This window comes from Antedon mediterranea, chromosome 2 (assembly GCF_964355755.1).
Source record: "Antedon mediterranea chromosome 2, ecAntMedi1.1, whole genome shotgun sequence".
In the NCBI taxonomy this organism is placed as follows: Eukaryota; Metazoa; Echinodermata; class Crinoidea; order Comatulida; family Antedonidae; genus Antedon; species Antedon mediterranea.
Genome location: NC_092671.1, coordinates 35,994,677 through 36,018,127, shown reverse-complemented (window position 1 = coordinate 36,018,127; position 23,451 = coordinate 35,994,677). Strand labels below are relative to the sequence as shown.

The 23,451-nt window shown below is 31.8% G+C and overlaps 1 protein-coding gene across 3 annotated transcripts in view; it reads left to right on the top strand.

Moving 5' to 3' along the window:
- Positions 1 to 22,925, top strand: part of LOC140040908 (SWI/SNF complex subunit SMARCC2-like) — a 64,614-nt gene extending 41,689 nt beyond the window's left edge. For 2 of the 3 annotated variants that reach the window (XM_072087180.1, XM_072087179.1), the window contains one exon: positions 19,932 to 22,925. In XM_072087180.1, the coding sequence (XP_071943281.1) occupies positions 19,932 to 20,035 (104 nt within the window). In that variant the 3' untranslated portion in view covers positions 20,036 to 22,925. Of the gene's footprint in view, positions 1 to 7,191; positions 7,215 to 19,931 lie in introns of all 3 variants that reach the window. The other variant, XM_072087181.1, reaches the window with a different exon arrangement.
- The last annotated feature ends 526 nt before the right edge of the window (positions 22,926 to 23,451 follow it).

Genomic DNA, 23,451 nt, shown 5'->3' with positions numbered 1-23,451 from the left:
TTTAATTTTCTAATTTCCATCTTTTAAAAACATTTTCTATAGTTATCCTAATAAATAGTTTAGTGTGCCCAAATATGGCATTGATATGCCCAAACATGGTAGTGATATGCCTAAACATGGTAGTGATAAACATCATCATGTCCATATATGGGTACATACAATTTTTTTTGTCACATAAAGTTGGATAATGTAGACAGAGCATTAGTATAGAACTATTCTTTCAATTTAATTTGTATAAAACCATTTTGATTCACTATATAATTTACTTCCTGACAGTTCTTGTAAAACAAGGTTTTGTTTATTGATCTCAATAGATCATTATTTTGCTGGCTAAACACTGATGACATATTTTGTCACATTGCTCTGGAAATAATTGCTATGGATGTCTTTTGATAAGATCTTTACATTAGCAATAAGAGATTAAATCAATTATAGCATCCTATACAAAATATTCCACACCAATGTTTGTCATTTATAATTTAATATCGTCTCATTTGACATTTTCGCTACGATTTCAATGAAAATTGTGGTTTAATTTCAAGATTTTTTTTTCTCACGAGAATTGAAATGCAAGATCTGATTCAGACAAAAGTACTGATTGATTAAATAGACTTCTCTTTCGTTTATTGCTTTCTAATCCAAGTTTCTGTCAGCTGTTAGAAATAATCCATACATTTTTCAATTAATGTTTTCGGAATAAAAATATCAGAAAATAAATTTGTTACAGCCGAATTAAAGGTGAATAGATAGAATTGGAACAATTGTTCCACAGTTTTGGCGTCTCATGGCGACTAGTTGGAACAAAAAGTACAATGTACTAGTAGTAATCTTGTACAGATCAAGTTTTTAAATTAAGTTGGAAATACTGTGATGGTAATTGGTCTTTAAAGGCCAACTCAGACAGCGTCGTATGACGAAACCTGACAATGTTTAAAGTTCTCGCGACGACCTAAAATCTAAGTCTCACACTAAGTCGAGTCAAGATGTTTCATCAGGCCTTGTCGTACGACGCTGTCTGAGTTGGCCTTAAATAATGTGTATGTACCGTAATTCCGTGGCTTATACTATTATGTTTGCAAGCATACAGCTGGAGCCTAACAACACTATGTTTTGTTCCTTCCTGAGACTTGCTATATTAAAATTAAGAAGTTTGTAACAAATTCATTTCTTTATATGGATGTGTTATAGGATTCTTAAAACAAAAATTACAAAATGAATTATATTATCTTTGTCACGGTTTCCTGTGGTTCAAAAAAGGTTTATAACTCTTTTGTTGTTTGTTGCAAAAGTTGCCCGTTTTCAAACCTGTTTGTTGACCATTAAATTATTGTTCTGGGACCTATAATATCTATAGATAAGATATAGCTGCAACATAACAAATACTATGTGGTAGATTGCCACTGTTGTTAGGATTATAGAACACTTTGCTGGGATTAGGCAATATTTTTTGGATTGCATTTTGTAAATTAAATGGCTTTTGTAACCTATATTTTATAATTCATATTACTTTTATTTTTGATAGTGCTGAATTATTATTTTGTTTTTTGTACTGAAACCATTCTGACTACAAATCACAACTCGCATAAAGGAAAAATCCATCTACAGTAATCTAAAAGTTTTTTCACTAATTTAGAAGATTATAAATGTTCATCTGGTTTGATAAAAGAAATTATCAAAGTTGTTTTTTTTTCATAAAAATGAAATACTACCAAAATACATTATTATTATTATTAATTTTATTTCAAATTGAAATTGTTGAAGAATATAAACAGAATGTATTCAATGTGCTGCTAAGATCACATACGTGTAATGTTCGTTTATGTCAGAAAATAGGAAAATACTTATTTATTCGATCTTTTAAAAGTTGTACTTTGTTTTGCAATATTTAATACTTTAAAGATGTATTGTCTCCCAAAAACATAAAAAATGAAGATAATTAAAATCAGACTTTAAATAGACAATTTTACAGTTTTAATTAAGTTATTCACTTCTGTAAAATTATTATTATTTTACTTTACAAAGACAAAAGAAGCGTTTAATTGTAACCAAAAACCATTGTCTGACAGACAATTTAGGTACATTTTGCTTTAAATTACATTTTTTCCAGGAAAATAATTTTGTTTTCGATCCAGTTTTTGGTCAATTATTATGTAACATTAAAATTGCATATTTTAAAAAAATGTACAATATATCTTTAAATATCAACAAATAAATGTAAAATAGTAGTAATGTGATATTTCCTGCTAGCTGAATACAGTGTTTGTTTGATGCAATACTGTAGCCTAGTTTCAGACAGGTTGTAGGATCACAATAAGCTTCTGTGCATCCATTTCAGTAATCTTTCGGCTTATGTGAACTTGCGCAACCGGATGCTAGCCTTAAACACATCCAAGAAAAACAAATACCATGCTTTTATCTATCATCTTCTAAAGTGATTTATTGCATTTTCATATTTTGATTCTAATATTTAAAGTAAAATTTTATTTATTTATTTAAAAAAAAAAATTTATTTAGGCATATTGTGAAGGATAACCAGAAGCGAATTAATTCACTATCATTCGTAAAGGTGGCAATCCTGTCCACATATACACAAGATACTTATTGGGGATTTGTAAATCGTCATTGTCATTAGAACAAATCCTGACATGACATGACTTGAACCCAGGACCCAAGATTCAAATTTTATTCTTGCATTAAAATTTACAGAACAACAATTGAAATTACATTACAATATTTGATATAATATAAAAACAATAAAATGCAGAACTATTTACAGTATATTTCGCGTATAATTGTCATCGTTTGTAATTTTTGTTAAAAAAGTTTAATGGCTTGAACCATTGAATGGACCCTTGGATTACTACTGTTGCCGAGAATCATAACCACCAAGCCACAACTCCACTCCATTAGTTTATTTTACATTTTTACATAAATACAGAATATGAATGAATATAAAACAAGATTTTGAAAAGAGACTATATAAGTTTTAAAATAACTTTACATCATAATTAATAGCCACCTTTAATAGAGTAAAAATAGCATGACAAGTTAGTAAAGTGTATCCATATAATTACTGTATATCATTAATTTTACTACAATATTATGTAAGGAATTGCATTCACATTTCTTTAGTTTGAGTTGTTACATTAGTAAAGCCTTTGTCTACAAACTTTATGTGACAAAAAAATGTGATGTGCCCATATATGGACATGATGATGTCAAATGACTACCATATTTGGGCATATCACTACCATCTTTGGGCACATCATACTTTATGTGATAAAAAAATGTGATGTGCCCATATATGATGTGCCCATATATGATGATGTTATCAGTACCAGTACCATATTTGGGCATATCACTACCATATTTGGGCATATCACTTTTTTTTGTAAAATTAGTTTGATAGTGCAGACCATTATTTCTCCATGTGTAAACAGAGCTTAATACAATTGTTTAAAAAATGTTCACATTTGTACACAATTTGTACGTGTTTGTCTGCCAGTTTTGTAAGGATGAGCGTAATTGAAGGCTTATAAGTTGGTTTTTGTGTACGCCTCTAGGGAGGGTGGTGCGGCTACAACAGGATGTGAAGGGTATCTATTATGTCTGTCTGTTAGGCTTAGAGGTGAAGGACTGGTTATGGCTTCTATGCCATTACATTTCTACGCCTCCTTACGGAAACGGATTTAAAGTATTAGTGAGCAGCTAATTATAGAACAACATTATATTGAACATTTTTTACTCTCGCATCTAATTACTTGATAATTTGACCAGATATTATTGCTATTATTATATTGAACTATGAGATTATTTTAATTTATCCTCCATTTACCATTTTCCACTGTATTATATCTTTGACATGCACTTAATACCAAGAGATCCATCAAATTGTATTGTAGCTGTACTGTAGCTTGGTGGTTAACATGCTTGCCTTCCAATCCCAAGGTCTAGGGTTCAATTCTGGACTGGTCCAGGGTTCAATCTTGACCTAGTGCCAGGATTTTACTCTTTTAACTGCACTCTCTAAGCCTCAAATGAGACTTAGTTTACAAGCAAGATATGATGTCATCATGTCCATATATGGGCATATCACATTTTTTGTCACATAAAATTTGATAGTGTAAGTAAAGCTTAAACACCTTGTTAGCATTATTTCAACCCAATAAAACTTTTTATTCAATCACTCATTTGTATTATTAGATACTTTACAGTCAGATTAAGCAATCGTGGAGTTTAATCCAAGTTTATTGCCTCGGTCATCAAAAGAATCACGTTTCTATGGAAACAGGTGTGTGTAAATATAGATTGACAGTAACACTAATTACAAACTTAGGTAAATAAGTTGACATAATTGAAATGGGATGAATCGGAGCTTATCAACATTGCATTTAACAAACATGTTAATTGTATAATGGCAATTCCTAGGCCAGCTGTTTTGATTGCGGGCAGTGAGTAATGTTAGAAACTTGGTTACAAAAACCCTGAACAATTAGGACTATAAACGTGTTATACTGTCAGCCAAACTTTACCTTCACATATACCTATCTTTAAACAATGCTTTAATTAAAATTATACATACATTTATTACATACAATACATAAAAGTTATTTTGAAAACAGAATACAGTTAAACCCCTATTAAAGGGCCACATTCAGGATCCAGTAAAATTTCCTCTAAATATTGGTTGGCTGTAGTGTTAAAACACATTACCATCATTTATGTGGTAAAGTGTCCCTTAATAAGTCTGTCCCCTGAATACAGTCCTCTCTTGCTATTTTTATGTGCTTATATTTTGCCTACTTTTACCTTTTTTTAATTTAGCTGATTCATGAAAAGAGTGAACTACAGTAATCCTCCTCCTCATTGTATTGCCGGTGAAATTCTGTATCACCATCTAACATTTTAACCACAACACTGTTGTGGTCAAATAGCTTTTCTGTCTGTAGAATAACAAGGTTAAATTTTAGTAACATAATTTTTTTTTTCTAAAAATATATAATTGTACAAAGTAAATGATTAAATGGATTTATATTTGGGATTTCCTTTTATACTTAAGTTTGTTACTTTATTCTATGTTCAAAAGTCTTTTAATCATAGTCTTGCTCACCTTATTAAAAGAATTATGGTCAAGAGTTTATCATGCATTCGCATATTTCCATTCTTTCAACATACTATGTACATCACCAAGAAATAATTGTCAAAAATCATAGTTAAAAAGATAGGATTAGGTTATAAATATAGATTCTTGTTTTGATATCTTCATGACCAACTATATCGCACTGGTTTTTTTTCATTCAAATTTACGACTTTATGTCACAACCTTCTTTACTATTACCTCGACTTTGGTTGAGATATCTAGAGAAATCTTACAGAAGATGGTGAGGAGGTAGTATACTGGAGATCTTTTAAACAAATTCTTTTTGGAAAGAGTACTAGATAGTGAATCAAATGATATCTAATATTACTCATATCAAATCAAATATTCTTTATTCATCAAACATTGTGAAATACAACAATATAAGAATACATAATAAAAAGATGAAAAGGAAAACATAAAAACTAAAAAGAGCTTGATAAGTTGTGTCCCCCTACGTCCCTAACTAGCTTGATAAGTTGTGTCCCCCTACGTCCCTAACTAGCTTGATAAGTTGTGTCCCCCTACGTCCCTAACTAGCTTGATTAGTTGTGTCCCCCTACGTCCCTAACTAGCTTGATAAGTTGTGTCCCCCTACGTCCCTAACTAGCTTGATAAGTTGTGTCCCCCTACGTCCCTAACTAGCTTGATAAGTTGTGTCCCCCTACGTCCCTAACTAGCTTGATAAGTTGTGTCCCCCTACGTCCCTAACTAGCTTGATAAGTTGTGTCCCCCTACGTCCCTAACTAGCCTAAAAACTAATACTTAAATAATAACATAAGCTAAATCCTGCAACAAGTATTATTTTTTAAATTATTTGTAAAATGATAATAAATGTTCTTTAAACAATGTATTTAATGAGTTGGTACCTTGTAGTTCGTAATTCAAGTCATTCCACAATTTGGGTTCCACACATGACACAGTAAAACTAGTAGAAGTACGATTACGTTTTCTGAGTCTCATTTTGTCCTTAGATCTTGTATTATGATTATGGCAAGAACCATTTTGGCAAGAACCATTTCATTCATACTGAATTAAAACAACATTTTTCTCTATCAAAGCATCAAATAGGAAAGGCTTTGTCTAATTGGATATAATTGTAGTAAAACTCAGTAGATGGAGAAAGTAGAATACACTCTTGGTAGATTTATGTCAGAGTTAGAACATCGTCAATGGTTTAAGTTACTCTGCATTGTATACGATGTCCAAAGCTTGTGTCTGAATGGGACTGTTCTTTTAAAGAATATGAAATGTTACTCCATCTTCATTTGTTTATTAAAATTGATCTCTAAGAATTTGATTACATCATTTAGTTACTAGTTCCTGCAGCAAAATGATTACTTATTCAGAATAAATAGAACACCTGTCTGTTTGATTTCCTCAGCAATGTCACCTGGACAAACTAGGCTTGCCAAAGGATGTGTGCAATGGTCACCATCACACTTGTTAAATGTCACGTCTGGTGCCTATGTCCATTCATACAGTATCCTGTAGTCTGAGGCTTATCCATTTTGCAGCTAAAAACCCTTTTTTTTTTAATGTTTCTACTTAGTTTTTGGTATGATATTCTAAACACATAATGTACTGTATTTATGCTTTCTCAAAAACATTTGATAGTATCCAGTTGTTTTCCTAAAACTGTGTCTACACTATCAAACTAGTTTGACAAAAAAATAAATGTCCATTCAAACAGTATATTGTGGTCTAAGGCTTCATCCATTTTGTAACTCAAATTTTTAAAATAATAATAAATAATGGTTGTTTCTACTTAGTTTTTGGTATAAAGATATTCTAAACACATTGTATTGTAAAATACTTTTTTTCTTAATCAAAAACATTTGGAAATATAAAGTTTTTTTCTAACTAATAACTAATGTGACAAAAAAAAACCAAATTTTATATGCCTAAATATGGTAGTGATATACCTAAATATGGTAGTGATGTGACATCATCATGTCCATGGGCACATGAAATTTTTTTTGTCACATAAAGTTTAATAGTGTATAAACTAAGACAGAGCTGAAATCTCTAAATAATTATGATTTCAATTTCAGGATATTGGTACTGATTGGCGGGTGTAAGTTAAAAGTCCATGGTGAAAGTTATCAGTTTGTTTTCACATTAACTTCAGATCATTCCGTTCACTTCAACTCCATTTTCAATCACAATTTTAACATCACTGATGCGTAATATCACCGTAGTTACCAATTATCGCAAATCAAATAAAAAAGATTATAACAATTTCATAACACTTTCTTCGGGGAAATGGTTGAAATAATTTGATGTGACGGGTTTTTGGAATATGTAGCTTGTTAGAAAGCAATGTGGACGAAATGGTGTGACTAATTCTAATAAGTTAAACATGTTTTACCAATTAGTAGTTATTCTTTTCATCTGGTTTTAGTTTACCTGTTTTACCTGTTATGTCTTCTCACGGTACATCACCTGATGCATTCATTCAGCTATGTGGCGGTTGACAAATTTTTTTTTTTAAATTTTTTTTTAAAAATTAAAAAATGGGTGATCCATCCAGCTATTGCTGATCATTAGGGACCCTCAGAGGTTCACAAGACAAACATATACACAAGATGCTCTACATAAACAAAGTCTTATTACAAGTCTTTGGGAGTGGAGAATTTGTTCCTTAGAAAAAATCCTGACATGTGACGGGACTTGAACCCAGGACCCTTGGAGTGGTAGCCAAGCATCATAACCACCAAGCCACAACTCCATATTATCATTTACCCATGCTTTCATCCCTAAATTCACTATCAATGTTTTTAACAATTTGAAACATGTTCAACTTTGGATCGGAACACTAAAACATTTTCTTTCGAAATTGTTACTCTTTTTATATTAATATTTATGATTATTAATAGTTTAATTTGAAATCAAAAAATAATAATTTATTAACTTTTTATTTTAATTGGGAGACTAATCAAATTTGTCACATTGGTGCAAGATTCAACTGATATTGATTAATTTTTCTTTATTTTATGTATTATATAATATAAAGATGTATTGTCCCCCAAAAACATGAAAAATAAAGATTAATAAAATCAAACTTTAAATAGGCCATTTTGCAGTTTGAATAAAGTTATTCAAAAAATGTAAAAAAAAAATTAATTAAAAAAAGACAAAATAAATGGTTAATTTTAACCAAAAACCATTGTCTGACAGACAATTTAAGTATTTTTTTGTTTTAAGTTATATTTTTCCAGGTAAATAATTTGTTTCGATTCGAGTCACTATTACGTGACATTAAAATGGCATATCCAAACAAAAATTTGAAGAAAAAAATGTTTAGGGTGACAATATATCTTTATTTCTTAAATATAAATAGAAGTATAAGAAATATTTAAAAACCTTTTAATTTAATATTCAATAACAAATTAAATTAACTTTCTGTTTCAGTTGACCTACTATTATTGCCCCTTGAATATTATTGACAATTATTTCCGACAACGATTGACAGCATTAATTTCCAAATGTAATTATAATTTTTAAAATATAATTTTAAATTTTAAAAGTTTTTTTGGCTAAATAACAAAACATTCACAATATTATAATGTTATTATTATTTGTATATTATTACAATGTTTATAATTTATATTTATGGGTAAATAAAGAAAGAAAGTACCTTATATATATACCATTGAACTTACCTGCCTAAACGTTATTACTAGAGATCATTAAAATGGACCTGAAATGGAATTTCGATTTTCAAGAAATTCACACATGTTATTTAAATGTATCAAATTAACACAAACCCACACAAATAAAAACAAAATGTAAAGTATTTTGAGTAAAAACGAAATTTTAAGATACCATGGTAAATTAGCGAAAATTACTCACGCCATTGCAATATTCTATTTCAACGGCCGTCGGACGCCTCTATTTCACGACGTCACATATACATACGATGATATCGAGAGCGTGTATGCCGCCCGATAGTCAGTGAATGATCGACGGCCTGGAAAGATACACGAAGCGTTGACACGTTGACAGTAAGTCACCATGATTCGATCGGAGTAAGACGCTTACACAACGAGCTCCTGAAACGCACTACTTAGCATACTAATTTTCTCTAGGCCAATCACGACAAGCCATGTCACGATCTACACGAGCAAATACCAAGCCCGCTGAATTCGAAAGCGAAGACCAGCTATCGTTTGAATCGTTTGTTAAAAAAAAACTTGAATCGATTTTAAAAGGCCAAGAATCTAATAAAGCTGAGCTTTACGAAGCAATATCGTTTAATTCTGCTAGAATAGATGCCCTTGAAGATGAAAACAAGGAATTAAAAACGACTGTCACAGAGCTGACAACAACAGTTGCTAATTTACAAGGTAGTACAACTGACCTGTTGGCAAAAATTAACAAGACGGAACGCTTTTCTCGTCGTAATAACGTAAGAATTGTTGGTGTGGAAGAGAACACAAAAGAAAACTGTAAGTTAATCTTTGAGAACATTCTTTCCGATTTTTTCACACTCGATCCCAGGCCAACAATCGAACGGGCCCACCGAGATGGTAAAAGTATGAACGGCAAGCCAAGGCATATCATTGCCCGTTTTCTCTCATACGCTTCTAAGATTGAAGTTATGAAACAACGAAGTTCTGCGCTAGATAGCCAGAAATTTTATATCATAGATGATCTTACTGCTGCCGATCTACTGGAAAAAAAGAAATGGAGATCACAAGTAAAAGAGATGTACAATAAAGGTACCAAGCTTCGTTTTACGGCTGGAAAATGGCGAAATTCAACTGGCATTCCGGTAAACTTTTCGAAATTCCATTGAAATAGTTCCGGTAAACTTTTCGAAATTCCATTGCCATACTAGTGATCGGAATGTTGTTGTAAACACTTGGACTGTCTAAGAAGCATTTCTTCTTTACAAATTCAATCCATTATTAAATTTTACAACAGACTAAGAATCTTTTATCCATTATTTTCCTTACATCTGCATACTTTGCTTAATTTGTATAAGCCTCTTGATTGATTTTACATAATAATTTTACAATAGCGTTTTCAGGAGTCTGTTCTCACATAATTGCATTGTCATAAGATGTTTAAACCACTTAAAACCATTTATTCACCTTTGTTTTATTGTTACCCCCCAATTCTTAACTTGTTTCTTTATATTTACGTTCTTGTACTTTTCTGTTTTTACGTAACATTACCAGGCATCTTTTATTACATACTATTGAATAAACTGATCACATTATGTATCGTTAGATATTCTCATGGACCCTTTTGACAATATAGATGCATTCCCATTTAATCACATTATTGATAATGATGAATTCTTGCATGTCATTCACTATTACTTTTGTGACGATAGAATTGACTTTGATAGATTTAATTCTTTAATTTTTAACCCTTTTGATATTAATTTTAAAGATGTTATTAATGACAACGATGCCCAATTATTTTCCGAAAATATTGAATCTTGTGCCTATGAATATATTGATAGTCTTAACAACAAATATTCAACCCAAGATTATTCATTTAGTATCTTTCACTTAAACGCACGCAGTCTTGTTAAACATTTTAACGATATCAATGTATGCGTAGGTGCTATTAACCATGAATTCTCAGCACTATGCTTCACCGAAACTTTTTTTAATCATAATACGCCTTTTTCCTTTTATAATATTCCCAATTATAACCTCTTGCATGTTTCACGAGCTGATAGACCAGGAGGAGGCGTTGCCATTTACCTACACCAGAGATTTAAATATATTCTTCGCCCTGATTTATCATTTATCATTACTAATGGTTCGGAATCTCTTTTCATTGAAATCGATGCACAACCCAAAAACATAATCCTTGGAGTAGTATATCGTTTGCCTGAATTATCCATTAACACATTTAATAAAGATATCTCTAATTTAATTGACACCATTAATAATGAGAAAAAAACAGCATATATTCCAGGAGACTTTAATATTAACTTGTTAAATTCCAAAACACATAAAGGTACTTCTGATTTTGTTAATACTTTATTTCAATCAAATTATTATCCTCTTATTACTAGGCCAACTAGAATTACGCGTAATTCTGCAACTTTAATCGACAATATTTTTTGTAATAATCTATATGATAACATTTCTTCCGGAATTCTATATTCGGACATCTCGGATCACTTTCCTGTTTTCTTGTTAGTACATAAATCAGAACCTCTCCAACACCTGAAACCTAAATCAAAATATATATACATAAAAAAAGTCAATGATATTTCAATTTCTGCCTTAAGTAATGATTTGTCAAATGTTGACTGGACTAGTATTTATAACTCCAATGAACCCAATGAGGCATACGCTTTATTCAACGACATATTTAGTACATTATATAATAACAACATTAAAACCACTCGTTCCAGACGCAATATTCGGAAAGAAAAAAAACCTTGGATAACTAAATGCTTAATTAAATCTATCGACAAAAAACACAAATTATATAAAACATTTCTTATATCTAAAAAGCAAAAGGACAAAGATAAATATGTTAAATATCGAAATGTACTTACCAAAATCCTTCGTACTGCCCAAAAGAATTACTTCAGTGACAAATTTGAATTCCATAAAAATAACATCCAAAAAACCTGGCAAACAATAAATGGAGTCCTTGGCAAGAAATCTCGTAAACCGTTTCCTTCTCACTTTATTAACAATGACATTGAATTAAATAATCCTCAACAAATTGCAACTGAATTCAATAATTATTTTACTAGTATAGGGCCAAATTTAGTTAACAAAATACATGTGTCGGATAATGATAATTATACTTCTACCCTACCTCGTCCATGTGTGCACTCTCTCTTTCTTAGTCCTGTAACCGAACATGAAGTTGTCAGTATAATACTTTCCCTCAAAGATAATAAATCTCCTGGGTTTGATGGGTTTTCCAATAAAATTATTAAACGTGTTTCTAATTTTATATGCAAACCCTTAACTCACATTTTTAATACTTCTTTTCAAACCGGTATTTTTCCTGATTCTTTTAAAATAGCTAAAGTCATCCCTATCTACAAGAAAGAAGATCCTCATCATTTCAATAACTACAGACCAATCTCCCTACTTCCTTGTTTCTCAAAATTAATTGAAAAAATAATGCATAATCGAATTTCTTCCTTTTTAACTAAACATAACATTTTATTTAAAGGCCAATATGGTTTCAGGAAAAAGTATTCAACAGATCTTGCTTTATTAGATATTTTTGACAAAATTACAATTGCCCTGAGTAAAAATGAGTTTTCTGTTGGCATTTTCCTTGATTTATCTAAGGCCTTCGATACTATTAACCACGATATTTTAATTCATAAACTTTCAAATTACGGTATCAGAGGCCTTCCTTTAAAACTAATTAAAAGCTACCTTTCCAATCGTGTTCAGTTTACTTCCTTAAATAATTTTAACTCTTCCTATTCCCGTTTAACCTGTGGTGTTCCCCAAGGATCGATTCTTGGACCACTCTTATTCCTGATTTTTGTTAACGATATACCAAACAGCTCTAAATTACTAAATTTTATCTTATTTGCTGACGACACAAATATTTTTTTCTCTCATCCTAAATTAAATACCTTGTTTAAAATTGTCAATGATGAGTTACTTAAAGTTTCAAATTGGCTCAAACACAATAAATTAACTCTTAATACATTCAAAACGAACTATATAATATTTTCTAAACGTAAAATTTCAAATTCTTTAAATGAACAAATATACATTGATAATAAAATGATCAAACGAGTTAATGAAACCCAATTTTTAGGAGTAACCATAGATGCCTCTCTGACTTGGAAACTACATATAAATAAAATCAGTAATCTAGTTTCTAGAAATGTTGGAATATTGAACAAATTAAAACATATCTTCCCTCAAAAAACCTTATTAACCCTTTATAATACTTTAGTTTTGCCTTACCTTTCTTATGCCAATTTATGTTGGGCAATTACTCTAGATAAATTTAATACGTTTTGCCCCTGGACAAGTCTAGAGAAAACTCAAATTGACCGCCTTTTTAAACTACAAAAACGTGCACTTCGGATTTGCGCGGGAGAATCATTTAGAGCCCATACAAAATTACTTTTTAAAAGATTTAACGTTTTAAACATTTATGATTTAAATAAATTACAAGTTGCCTCATTTATGTACCGTTTATCTAACAATTTACTGCCTTCACATTTTAATGCTTTATTTACAAGAATTGACGAACGCCATTCCTATAAAACCCGATCCTCTGTTAACAATTATATCCTTGATAATTTAAATGTTAAGGCTCGACGATTTTCTATGTATTATTTTGGTCCCAAACTTTGGACTTCACTCTCAAATGAACTTAAACAGAAATCTTCCTTTTCTAGTTTTAAATCTAATTTCAAACACAAAATGGTGTCAGAATATGCTACATAAATTTTCGCCGATCTTTTATCCTTATTTATTTGGTGGTGATACATGGCATTAAATCCTTCACCCTGGTATTCAATAATCTCCGCTACATTGTATCGTTATACTTGTTATTATACCATATTTAATTATATTTCATATTGTACTCTAATTGTTATCATTATCCCTTTTATCATATATTATATAATTGCCTGGTTTATCTTAACTTCTATAATTTAAATTTTTTTTTATTTCTTTATTTTATGTACTTTCACTATTATATATTTATATTTTAGTCTACTCTGTAGCAATGTTAGTATACTTAGGCATACGGGAGTCACGACTTAAAGTTCAGTGAACTTACTGTGACTTCCATCCACCCACATTTAATATATGTTATGTTATGTAAATGTAAATGATATATATATATATATATATAAGTGAGTGGAAAAAATAAATAAACGAAACGAAACGAAATACTAATTTATTCAATATCTAATGTTGTTGAAATATAGGTCCCTAAAATGTACTTCGTTTGTTCTAAAACCCGAATTTAGAAGGCCTACCTCCCAAACCTTTACTAGGCCTAGGCCCCCAATCCAGAGCGCGGAGTCGATCCACCACCCATTCATGCGGCGAGGCTCCGTTTCATGTGTATCCAAGGACCAAAGCGATATCAACAACTTGCTGCGCTCATTGTCAAGCCAAAGTAAAATAAGAATAAAATTCGTTTTCGAACTGCATGATTCGTGACAAATAAATTATCATCTCATATTACTAATTTAATTCTGCTAAACTAAAAACTAAAGAAACTAACAAATTTTAGCAGTATAAATTACGAACGATATACAAAATACACGAACGGAAAATATGGATACGCATCATTGCGCACGGAGCTGTATCCCGGACAACGTTGCCAGGCCAACTTCGGTATTGCCAGAAAAAACCCGTTGATTTTAAGATTTTAAATCGTCATTTACTCGATGAATAACCGTTTATACGGTAATAATTTTATCTAAAAAAAATTTTTAATACGTTTCTGCAAATGCACAAGCATTTTTTAGAAAATACTCTATAGATTTCAAGAGTTATAGCCAAAAAACTGCAAATTTTCCATTGGAGGGATAGGAATATATTCGCAAAGTGACGTCACCCGAGAATTTTTTTGTTTTTCAAATGGGGCTTTCCCCAAAAGGGCCAATTTATATTTTGTAACAATATACATTCTAGCAACACCTAATAGCCCCCAAAACATCATTCTAAAATGAAAAAAATCGAAAATCCATTTCAGGTCCATTTTAAGCTACTATAGTTTTATATTTCTTTGTTAAATTATTTACATTAAAATGTTTTATTCACTAATAATTTAAGTTTTGACATAACATAACTGGGATTGGTGTTGGGAAAGATGTTGTGTTAAAATGTGTTGGTTTCTAGTGTAGATGTTGAAAAAATAATTGGAATATAGATGTGCTAGTAGGCCTATTTAACAAAATAGATGCTCCTGGTACAGTTCAAGAGTATGCCCTTGTTGAACCCACAAATGTAAAAACGCCCACAAATGTGAAAACAACCACAAATGTGAAAACGCATCACCCACAAATGTGAAAACAACCACAAATGTGAAAACGCATCACCCACAATGTGAAAACAACCACAAATGTGAAAACGCATCAACCACAAATGTAATAAACAGCGCCCACAAATGTGAAAACGATCATCGCCCACAAATGTGATAACGCCCACAAATGTAAAAAAAAATGAGAATTTTTCGGCCACAAATGTAAAAAAAAAAATCAGATCAAATTTAATGCTAGACTCAAACAATTTTGATCGAGGTACTACATTATATCATGATTGTATTGAGTTGTTTCAATAATTGTTTGTTCACGATACGTCTGTTAGGGTCGTGGTTAACGCGTTGGATTATTATAATTTGCTGCTTATGCGCGCGATATTTGCACGTTAACTCGTTTGTTTAATGAACGTAATAGTTCAAGACAATATTTGTTATTTGCTGCGCGCGTGCACCATACTTCAAGGCCATGTTATATCATTGTTGCTTCTAGTGTGTGGTTGTTGGCTTACTATTATGGACGTATAGTTATAAGTCGATGTTCGATGTTTTTTTGCGCGTGCACACGATACTAAAAGGTCAAGGTTAAATTGCTACTTGTATGTAGTGTGTGGTTGTTAACTCGTTGGCTTACTGTTATGTACGTATAGTTCAAGTCGATGCTCGATTCGATGTTTTTGTTGGCGTACACGATACCACAAGGTCAAGTTCATAATATACTATTGCTACTTGTGGTTGTTAATTCGTTGGCTTATTGTTATGTTCGTATAGTTCCAAGTCGATGTTCGATTCGATGTTTTTTGTGCGCGTGCACGATACTACAAAGGTCATGACTTGTATACCATTGCTACTTGTGGTGTGTGGTTGTTAACGTATAGTTTCAAGTCGAAGTTCGATGTTTTGCGCGCGTGCACGATACTACAAGGTCAATAACTGAACGACGAGTATAGTTGATCTTGTAGTATCGTGTACACCGAGCATCGACTTGGAGCTATAATACGTACATAATACTAATATAGTAAGCCCAACTGCACTTCAAGCAGCAATGATATATGACCTTGTAGTATCGTGCACGCGCACAAAAAACATCGAATCGACCATCGACTTGGAACTATCATAACAATAAGCCAACGAGTTAACAACCACAATACAAGTAGCAATAGTATATATGACCTTGACCTTGTGGTAGTACGCGCCCAAAAACATCGAATCGAGCATCGACTTGGAACTATACGTACATAACAGTAAGCCAACGAGTTAATAACCACACACTACATACAAGTAGCAATTTAACCTTGACCTTGTTGTATCGTGTGAGCGCGCAAAAAAATAACGAACATCGACTTATAACTATACGTACATAATAGTAAGCCAACAACAACACACTAGAAGCAACAATGATATAACATGGCCTTGACCTTGAAGTATGGTGCACGCGCGCAGCAAATAACAAATAATATTGTCTTGAACTATTACGTTCATTAAACAAATGAGTTAACGTGCAAATATCGCGCGCACGAGCAGCAAATGATAATAATCCAACGTGTTAACGACGACCCTAACAGACGTATCGTGAACAAACAACTCAATACAATCATGATATAATTTTTGTCTGAATCTAGCATTAAATTTGATCTGATTTTTTTTACATTTGTGGGCGAAAAAGTCTCTCCTTTTTTCACATTTGTGGGCGTTATCACATTTGTGGGCGATGATCGTTTTCACATTTGTGGGTGCTGTTTTCACATTTGTGGTTGATGCGTTTTCACATTTGTGGTTGTTTTCACATTTGTGGGTGATGCGTTTTCACATTTGTGGTTGTTTTCACATTTGTGGGTGATGCGTTTTCACATTTGTGGTTGTTTTCACATTTGTGGGCGTTTTCACATTTGTGGGTTCAACAGCCCTCCAAAGGCAGTCACAGAGGGGAAGAGGCTAGAGAATTAATATATCAACACATTTATACTGGTATTAGAATTCTAGAAACATCTACTATCAATCAACAATCACAATAAGTTATTTGATTACTATCCAATTTCAAGTTTAAGCCTATAATGCACTCAATAATAACTACCGTATTTAAAAGAAAGGCGAGTACCAAAATTACTTAATCAATTACCAAATATCAGTTATTTGATTTCTGTCCAATTTCAAGTTTAAGCCTATAATGCACTCAATAATAACTACCGTATTTAAAAGAAAGGCGAGTACCAAAATTCCTTAATCAATTACCAAATATCAGTTATTTGATTTCTGTCCAATTCAAGTTAAACTAATTATGTCTACTATAAAGCTTTTTACTACTTTAAGGCGACAGCAGCTCCAAAATTGCTTAATCAATTGCTATTTATATTAGTTATTAAATTGCATTCCAATTAAGCTTCATCCTAAATGCTGCCCATAACTTTTATCTACCACTCTTAAGGCGACAACAGTTCCAAAATTACTCAATCAAACTATATTATTAGTTATTCAATTTCATTCCAGTTAAGCTTTATCCTAAATGCTGCCCATAACTTTTATCTACCACTCTTTACTCAATCAAACTATATTATTAGTTATTCAATTTCATTCCAGTTAAGCTTTATCCTAAATGCTGCCCATAACTTTTTTCTACCACTCTTAAGGCGACAACAGGTCCAAAATTACTCAATCAAACTATATTATTAATTATTCAATTTCATTCCAATTAAGCTTTAGCCTAAATAACTTTTTCTAATAGTTCCAAAATTACTTAATCAATTACTATTTAATAGTTATTTCATTCCAATGCAAGTTAAACATTTTAGCGTAAATACAGCCCATAAGGTTTTCTAAGTGTTCTTTAGGCAAAAGGAGTTCCAAAATTACTTAATCAATTACTATTTAATAGTTCCATATGATTGCAATGCAAGTTAAACATTTTAGCCTAACTACAGCCGATAATTTTTTCTACTGTTCTTTAGGCGACAGCAGATCCAAAATTACTTAATCAATTATCCGTTGTACCTGTTACTTTGCAATCTGTACGTTTCACTTTTACTTGTTGTTGAGTCTCGTAGCCAAAAGGTGTTAATTTTTACACGAAAATAGCTATTGAATTTCCTTTGTTAATTTGAATTTCTACAATTGTCAGAATGATGAGGCTTCTTTATTTAATTTGATTGGCATGATTTATGGAACAGACCGAGAATTGTCCAATTTGCAAATTTATTAATCCGCCCTATTCTGAAAGTGGACAAGTGAAATTATGTTTTTTGGGTTAAATAAAAAGGTGATTCTGATATGATAACAGCAATTGCAGCATCATTTAGATACTTATTTAAAGCTTGGTTCCCACTAGGATATAACACAAGGATGTAAGTGCAACACAGCCAATTATCAAACTACCACTTGTCATTGGTCTAACTTGTGGCTTACGTGTTTGCGTTGTGAACTAAGCTTTACATTGCAGTACTATTAAATATAAATATAGATATATATATAAATATTGTCAAAATCAATCAAAACTTTCACACTGCCTAAATTGGAAGCCAACTTTGTTTTACCATTCAATTTATAATTCACCATAAAATGTAGTGGTTTTAAACTTATAAAACCCCTCAACTCTCAAAATACCAAATTCTCTAAAAACCAGAAACTCTCCCAAGTCCAAACAGTCTAAAATTAATTTTTACTATTAAAAACACATTCTGAATATCAGACTTTACTGGAAAACCAGACATATTTGGCCAGCCCAAAGGTGTCAGGTATTGGGAGAAAGTTGACTGTAGTTAAATATATAAAGTATAGCTAGTCTGTGTTTAAAACTGTGTTTATCTTGTCATTACCGATACCGTACTTCAGCTTATTTTTTGAGAGATTGAAGGTATTTTTGTTTATCTATCCATAAGTGCTTTAGCAACCCCACTTGCTTAACGACAAGTACCTATAATTCAATAACTTTAAAATTACCTGAACTTTCTGTTAAATTGTCGATAAATTTGGTAGTTTTCCTGTTTTTCTCTAGACTGTCTATTAAAATAGTAGGTGGGAGCAATTGCTTTTCAGATTTTTAAATGAGATACTTTCTTGTATAAAATTAATAGTTTCCTGTCTCTTTTAATTCTATTACGAATGAAATAAAGAAGCTGTATTTTGAATGTTGTCAAGTTTTTATTAACCAATATTTGATAAATATTTTACTAAATTTAGTGTTTTTTTCTGTTTATCATTCCTACAGAGGACAGCTGTCTTGTATATTTTATTTTTTAAATTAAGAAATCCTTTTCCATTTATTTACGCATTCTTGTATACTTAATGTTAAAACGAAGAAATGTATGATTGTTTAACTATTTAATTACTTTGGTTATAATAGGAAGAAATTCAAATTATTAAAGATATATTGTCCCCCTGAAAAAAAATCTTATTTGTGTTGTTGAATATGTCATTTTTATGTCACATAATAGTTAGATCAGAAAAAAAAAGATTACCTGAAAAAATTGTAATTTAATGCTAAAATAGTAAAATTGGCTGCCAACTAATGTGTTTTTAGTCCACCATATTTTTTAGCTAGATTCAGTAGCCTATTTTGGTTTATTTATTGGTATTTAACCATTTATTTTGTCATTTTTTTAAGTGAAAACTTTTTCAAAACTACAAAATAACATATTCAAAATCTCATTTATTTAATCTTCATTTTTCAAGTTTTGTGGGACAATACATCTTTAAAATATAAATAATCGAACAATTAAAAAATAGAAAGTTTGAAGTTTACCCTTCTGGATTTATTTCTACAGTGTTTTGATGATTTTAAATAACTTGTCGTAGAAAATGAAATTTATGTTTATCCATTTGTTTATTATTACTTTAGTAGTTCCCAGTTCAAGCAACTCACAAGATGAGGAAGAATTACCAATGGAAACAATGGAGGAATCTAGTAGCGAACTACCACCAGTGGAACCTACTGAATCTTGAAAAGTGCTCATTATCAATGGAACTAAATCAAATTGTCATTTATTTGGATTGTAGAATAGGATCATTTAAAAAAGATTCCAATTCTAAAGGCTTAATTTGGCACCACCAAGAACTGCCAGCTAAATTAATGAATTCTGCTTCAAGTTGGCTTAATTTGGCACCACCAAGAACTGCCAGCTAAATTAATGAATTCTGCTTCAAGTTGTTACAAGTTGGCTTAATTTGGCACCACCAAGAACTGCCAGCTAAATTAATGAATTCTGCTTCAAGTTGTTACAAGTTGGCTTAATTTGGCACCACCAAGAACTGCCAGCTAAATTAATGCATCCTGACTGTTTCTGAATTGTACATATTCCTGAATGGAACCCGTGGAAAATCTTGCCTTTTATTAAAATGGACACTCCCGAAGCAAATCTTTGAAAATACTGCCTCTCATACCATTATGCTCTGGACACTTCCAAAGCAACTCTTAGAAAAAACTGCCTCTCATACCATAATGCTCTGGACACTCCTGAAGCTTCTCTCTGAAAATAGTGCCTCTCATACCATAATGCTCACGAAAAGACAGCTCAAGACAAACATTGTATATACCCATTATATTTCAAGAAACTCTAGATCCATCACCACCATCAAATCTAGTAAGTTACAACGGCTGTATTGAATTACCAGTGTCTGCAATCGATGGTAAAATGGTACAGGGATTGAAGAACCCAGCGATGACGCACCAAACATCATGCATTGTACAGAACATGTTCTAATGGCACAATGACAGTGGTTAACTTTTAAAAACCATAGAGAATACAACATAGGCCATAGACCACCATAGTCTTCTGACAACCATAAACCTCTTATTTAATACTACAGTAATGGCAGAAACATAGTTGTTATTATACCAGTTGTAAAATAAGTATACTTAGAAAACGGAGATTAGAAACACATTAGTGAATCATGTTAAGTAAGTGATAAGTTCTAAATTAGGATTATTCAACTCATTGCTGGATTAAATTTGTAATAAAGTTAAGTACAGTCAAAGATTCTAGACTGCTTTTGGTATAGTTTATCAAAGATAACAATTTAATTCAAAATATTGTTTGTTGACCGTAAGGACTGTTGACCAGGCCAGTAATTCCACCGATATAAGTTGGCTGATGTTCAGTTTTATGTCATCACTTTTTTTATTATATATCTTCAGTTTTTACCCATTGTTTCACCAGTAAGCTAAAGTGTCACTGTTTTATATCTATATTACAATTGTTAAGTTTCTTGTAAGATTCTTCTTCATGTATAACATTAGTTCATACTTTGTCAGTATTTGTATGCAATGGCGTAACGGCTATGAGCACTCACTTGCTAAACCCTTACGGAGGCCCCTGAGCAGTGCCCAGAGGAAAAAACTGGCATTAAAATGTGTCGAAAAAGGCTGAGGCCTCCAGCGTTGGAGGGCAACTGAGGGTTCCTAAACCACGGGCCTCCGGCAACTGCGTTGCGCTACTGTTTGTATGTTCGTTATGCAATATTCAGAAGCGAAATGGAAGCTAAAACGTACTAGATAATTGGCTTATGTTTTGATGCTAGGGGAGGTTATACCTGGAATCGCAGGCCAGGAAACCACTGTCTCGTAAGGTTAGATCTTGGCAATCTCAATTTTAATCACTTTTGAGAAAGTTTTCCCAAATTTGGTATAGAAAACTATCACTTTTATTTGTCACCTGTTGGCAAAATAATACTTTCTTTTTCTTTTTTTGGTATTTCATGAAAATTATTTGAATAAGTTTTGCATATTGCGTAGGATAAATATGATAGGTATGGCGTATGATATGCATAATTATTAAACGGTATGTTTTGCATATGCAATCACATGTTAATGCATATTCATGTATTACAATGAATATTTATACCATCAGTCAACAGTGAAGAATTGAAATTTGTAAAATCAATTTTGCGTAAACATTTATTTTTTAATTCCGTAAAACCATTTAAAATTTAAAGAAACCAAAAAAATATGTAATGTACTTGCGATTGACATTTGCGACAAGTCACGTACAGACCAGGATGTTTGTATCCCAAACCTTTTTCCATTTCATCAAGGTATTCAGAGTGGAATGCTTCCAAACAGATGGTTCGTATCCATATCTCATTTTCACTGGAAAGTATTGATGCATTTGGCATCTTCACCATAAATCCATACACCTGGCATTAATATCATATTTGTCTTTTTGTAGTTTTAGTTTTTAATATTGTAAAATTGCTGCTTGATCCTATTTCTGAATTTTCTATTGTGTTTCCAGTGATTATTTTCTTGGCTTCCTGTACAGTGTATTTTGTAAGTAGTGTTATGGTACCTTTTATTGGTTATTTTGACAGCTACGTCAAGATCTGTGTAACTATGATTGAGTAAGAGCTAGAGTAAGTGTTGAACCAAGGCAACAACAGGATGCTGAGCTCCGGAGATCAAAGGGTGTGTCTGTGGCTGCTGCGACATAATCAGTTCTAACCGACTCTGTGTTCTGTGGAGAATATGTAGATAGTGCTGTACTGTTGGTATTTGTCGCAGCCAGACATATTAAGATCAAAGAACCGTTACGAGTTCCTATCTTGGCACGGCGAGCTCAGTGTCCTGTTGTTAGATTGTAACTATTCTTGTTTTTCGATATTTATTTTTTCTGACCTGTAACAATATGCATTGCTATGATTATCTATTTTATTCCAATGAAATACTTCACAATATTGAATTTAAGTACATACAATAAACATAGGACTTGTTTTTCTGAGAGATCTGGTGTTTTTGCACCAACATGGTCTGTCTGTTTTTATTTACATAGGCCTATTTGTATTTTGTGTAGCTATGATGATACGGTGCTGCATCGTGTAAATATATATTAGTACTGTACGCATTTGTTCAACATTGTATACGACTTATTTATTGTACCAGAATATTACAGTATTTTCAAGATGAGCTTATCTAAACATAAAGATAGCTAGTCGCTACGAATATCTTCGTGTCCTTAATGGCTTGCCCGATTCTCTGTACGGTATCTCCGCATCTATCAAAGTACAGCAAATATATACATGCAAATTCTCTAACACAGTGTCACATGTATGACACTGTATAACACAATTTGCCTATGATACTGTGTGCCTATGACTTGAATATTTCCGTGTCCTTAATGGCTCGCCCGATTTCCGATACAGTATCTCTACATTTTATCAAATACAACAAATCAGTACAGGAGGCAAATTATGTAACACAGTGTCACATGTCATACTGTATCAGAGAATTTGCCTATGATACTGTTCAACGTATACATACAGTAACTAGATTCTTCTAAATTACTTGAAGCAGAGACTTGTAAGTTACTCTATTTTCATGTAGTCTTTTACACCACTTCGTATCGTAATATCTTGATCAATATCGA